The sequence below is a fragment of the Sinocyclocheilus anshuiensis genome, unplaced genomic scaffold, assembly GCF_001515605.1.
Source record: "Sinocyclocheilus anshuiensis isolate Anshui unplaced genomic scaffold, SAMN03320099.WGS_v1.1 scaffold2580, whole genome shotgun sequence".
In the NCBI taxonomy this organism is placed as follows: Eukaryota; Metazoa; Chordata; class Actinopteri; order Cypriniformes; family Cyprinidae; genus Sinocyclocheilus; species Sinocyclocheilus anshuiensis.
The window spans coordinates 26,562-30,721 of NW_015536665.1; the positions used below are offsets into that span (position 1 = coordinate 26,562).

The 4,160-nt window shown below is 32.8% G+C and overlaps 1 protein-coding gene across 1 annotated transcript in view; it reads right to left on the reverse strand.

Moving 5' to 3' along the window:
- LOC107654426 (neural cell adhesion molecule 2-like) overlaps positions 1–4,160 on the reverse strand; it is a 113,494-nt gene that overhangs the window by 23,969 nt on the left and 85,365 nt on the right. The window contains exon 15 of the mRNA XM_016441477.1: positions 704–878. Coding sequence (XP_016296963.1) covers positions 704–878 — 175 coding nt within the window. The remainder of the gene's footprint in view (positions 1–703; positions 879–4,160) is intronic.

Consider the following 4,160-nt stretch of genomic DNA (forward strand, 5'->3'; position numbering starts at 1 on the left):
ATTCATGTTGATCGATAGATAAATAAATACAGAAATCAATCAATCAATCAATCAATCAATTAATTAGTTAAAAGCACAACATTTATCCCCAAAATTGTCATTATTTTAAAGGGGGAAAATGCTTTACAAATGAATCAAATTAAATTACATATTAATATAATATTTAAATTTTAAAAGTATTTATATAGTATTTGCTGTACTTTCCAAATTATGGTGATAACAAAAAATAAATAAATAAAAAAATAAAAATAAAAAAACAAAAAAATACTGAATAATAACAATAATAATAATAATAATAATGATTACAAAAAATAAGAAGTAAAATATCTTGATAGTTCTAAAACAAGTTTAATTTCAGTTTTGCAAAATATTATAAAACTATATAAGACTTCATTTTATTTTTCATATAAAAAACAAACAAAAAAAACAATAAAAACATATAAAATAAAAACTAATTAAAAATAACAATAAATACTAAAATAGCTTGTGAAGTACCAGTTCACTTAGGATTATATCAAAAGGTTGTCCCCTATGTAGGGTTTGAAACAGAACCTGTATAGTACACTATAGGCGAAGTGGGATGCAGCCAAACTCTGGATAATAAAAGCAAATGAATTCAGTGGTAATTTGACACAATTCTGCAGAACATCACCAGTCTGCGAGCTGTGGGGCAGATGTGGAGCGGTGAAGGATGCGCGTGTACCTGTGATGTCAGGTTTCTGCGGCATAAGGAACTGGAAGAAGGTGGGCTCTGACAGGCCCTTGACATTGCGCGCCGTGATCTCCACATTGTAGCGCGTGTTCCACTGCAGCGGCTGTAGCAGCGCAAAGTCATTCATGCCAGGAACCAGCTTGGTCATCCACTGCTCCTCTTTATCCTGCATACAGACATCTCACTGATAACAAAATTACTTCATTCATTCCCTAATTCATTTGGGTCTGTTTCTCACACAAAGCATCACAGGACTTCAGAATGGTGTTATTTTAGTATCATTGAGATACTGTTCTAGTTTCTCTAAATATTTTGAATTCGATTTTATTTTTATATTTTCTGTTTTCACTTTAGTTTTAGTTAAAGTCATTTTGGAGTAGTAAATTTTGTTTTTTGATAGTTCATTTTATTCATTAATTTTAGTTGATTTAATTTTAGTTATTTCAGACTTAGTTATTTTAGTTATGTAGCATTGGCAGCAGTTATTTATATGCATTATATGCATATGTTGTTTTATTTCAGTTAATATTTATTTTATTTGCAATACTTTTTAAAATGATTTTAGTTTTGGTTTAAGTTTAATTTTCATTGCTGTGACTGCAACAATTTATTACAAATAAATTATATTCAGTACAATAAATATTTCAATAACATATAAATGTGTAAATATGTATTTGAATTAATTATATGTGCACTACCATTCAAAAGTTTTGGGCTCATTAAGTTTTTCAAAATTTATTTAAATTCCGTTCATTTTATTTCAGTATTTTTTTTTTTTATGGATTTAGTTTTAGCTTTCATTACTGTAATACAAATACTTTATTTAAAAATATTACATTTAGTATAATAAAAAATTCACATGACGTAAAAAATATGTATATATGTATTGTATATTTATGGTAATATGTATTGGTATAGCTACATATTAGTAATACATATTATATCAATATTTTATTTCAGTTCACGTTACATTTTTGATGTTTTAGCTTTCATTACTGTAATACAAAGAATTAATTAAAAAAATAGTATAATATATATTTACATTATATTTAAATGCACATATATGTAGGCCTTCTGTATTTTTATTAATTATATGTAGACCACCAATCAAAACTTTAAGGTCAGTAAGTTATTTCACAATAATAACCCTACTTAAGAAGACTTGGAAATAGTGTCATTGTTGTGCCTTAATGGTGTTTTAGGCAATTTTTGTATTGTCATTCTTCAAAAGTTTTCCACCCGTCATTTATTGATCATTAATTGATAATTTACCCTAAAAAGGGTGAATCTGACCAAAACACATCAGGGTCATGTTTCGCTACAAAATTTGAAAGAAAAAACAAGAAAATATTTACTGTAAACGATTATTTTGCATGAAAATTAAGTCAATTTTTATGATTTTTTTTAAAAGAGTTTTTGCATTCAGCTGTTAATCACATTTCCACCAAAATTGTGTGTGTGTGTTAACACATTCAGCTTTCCATCACAGAAATAAATTACATTTTACAATATTTTAATTTTCATTCATTCTCATAGCAAACTGTTATTTAAAATTGTAATATTTATACTACAATATGTGAAAATATATGTGAAATATATTTACTGTTTTTACTGTATTTTTAATCAAATAATGCAGCCTTGGTGAGCAGAAGAGACTTCTTATTTAGTCATTACATTAAGGTAATGATACTTTGTTTACTTAATTGTTTAAAGGGCTCATATGATGCTATTTAAATAAAGATCATTATTTTGTGTATTGGGTGCAATTGAATATGTTAGCATGCTTTAATACTCAAAAACAAATTTTTTTCACGTACTGTTCATTATTGTTGATCCCTCCATGCCCAGTCTTTCTAAAACGAGTCGATTTCTACAAAGCCCCTCCTTCGAAAAGTGCAGTGTGGTCTGATTGGCCAGCTGACCCAGTGCGTTATGATTGGCCGAAAATCTCAAGCGTGTGTCGGAAATGTAACGCCCCATACAAAAATCACAAGATTCAGCTTCTAAAGCAATTATAACAGTTAGGCCTAATAATGTCAACAGTTTTACCATCAGTTTGAGCCCGAGTCAGATTCTGAAAATGCAGACCAACTTTGCAAATTTGCGCGACTTGAGCCAAACATATCAGAGTGGTAAACCTGCACATGACACCGCCAGTGTGAAAGCACAACAGGTGCGTGCTGTTTCAGCTCTGCTTGAGCGTCCAGTGTGAAAAAGAACACTTAGGGTGGGTTGCACCAACAAGGATTAAATTAAGCAAAGTTTAGAGCTAATCAAGGATTTGTTGATCTGGGTTTTTATTTTAAATCGAGTTGTGTTGCACCACTTAATTTTAAACACAGATGAACAAATCAGGGATTAGAATTCTAACCTGCGATTAAAACCTCCATCTACGATTAATTTTCTCCGCCATGATGGATTTGCCATTGCAATTAAACAAGAACAATGTTAATATTCCTTAAATCTGTAGAGAGACCGTTATTCAAATGGCTGATCAAGCAAGCAATTAATACATTTAGGCAGTGCATACGGATTTCATAATCTTGGAAATATATCTATAGTATCAATTAATGGAGTATAGCTTATGACAAAACAGCCGAGATTAGAGAAAACAACTGGCATGATTCACAGAGTGACTTTCTCTGCTCGTGACAGCGGCGTCCCGTCCGTTTGATCGCCGTACAGCACGCGTGTGGAGCGGCCGTGAGAAACGATCGTGTCTTCTTTTCTTAGTCGTACACCGAGATGCACCGAGATAAGTGACGGATTCACATCCCGGACTCGATAGCAGACGCAAGTTTACTACGGGCTGCCAAGATGTAGTAGCCCCTCACTGCAGAACACAAGATCCAGGGGGCATGGTTGGATCCACATCTAAAAACTGCGTTTTTATAAGCTGTCAACCCAAAAAAACTAGCGTTTAGGACACAAAAGTAGAGCTCAATGTGTCATATTACTCTGAGAACTGCGCCCACTGGAGGGAAACATAATCGGCGACAAGACCATTCATTATTTTTAACCATGTCAAAGGATTATTTCACCACCCTATGCGAATCTGAGAAGAGGAGATATATTAAGAAATTAAATTTTATTGGTCTATGTCAGTGCCCCTTTTCCTAACCTTCCTTTTGTTTGAGAAATGATCCAACTGAATGGCCCAACGTGAAATACCCGACATCTACAACTATTTGTGTCCTAAACACTCACTTTTTTGGGTCGACAGCTTATAAAAACGCAGTTCTGGGTTTTTTAGCTTGTTTACTGTACACCTTGTCACATAGCAGCTTTTAGGCATTGCTCTGTTTTTTTGTTATAAGTCAGAAATGACAAGGAGGCAGCTTCCCGCAATAGAAAGTCAATAGAGAGCGTTGAATTGTGCCTGCTCCTCCAGAGCACCCTCCAGTGCCAGCACCACGTAAGCGCTACCCTGATCCCCAGTTAAGCCCAG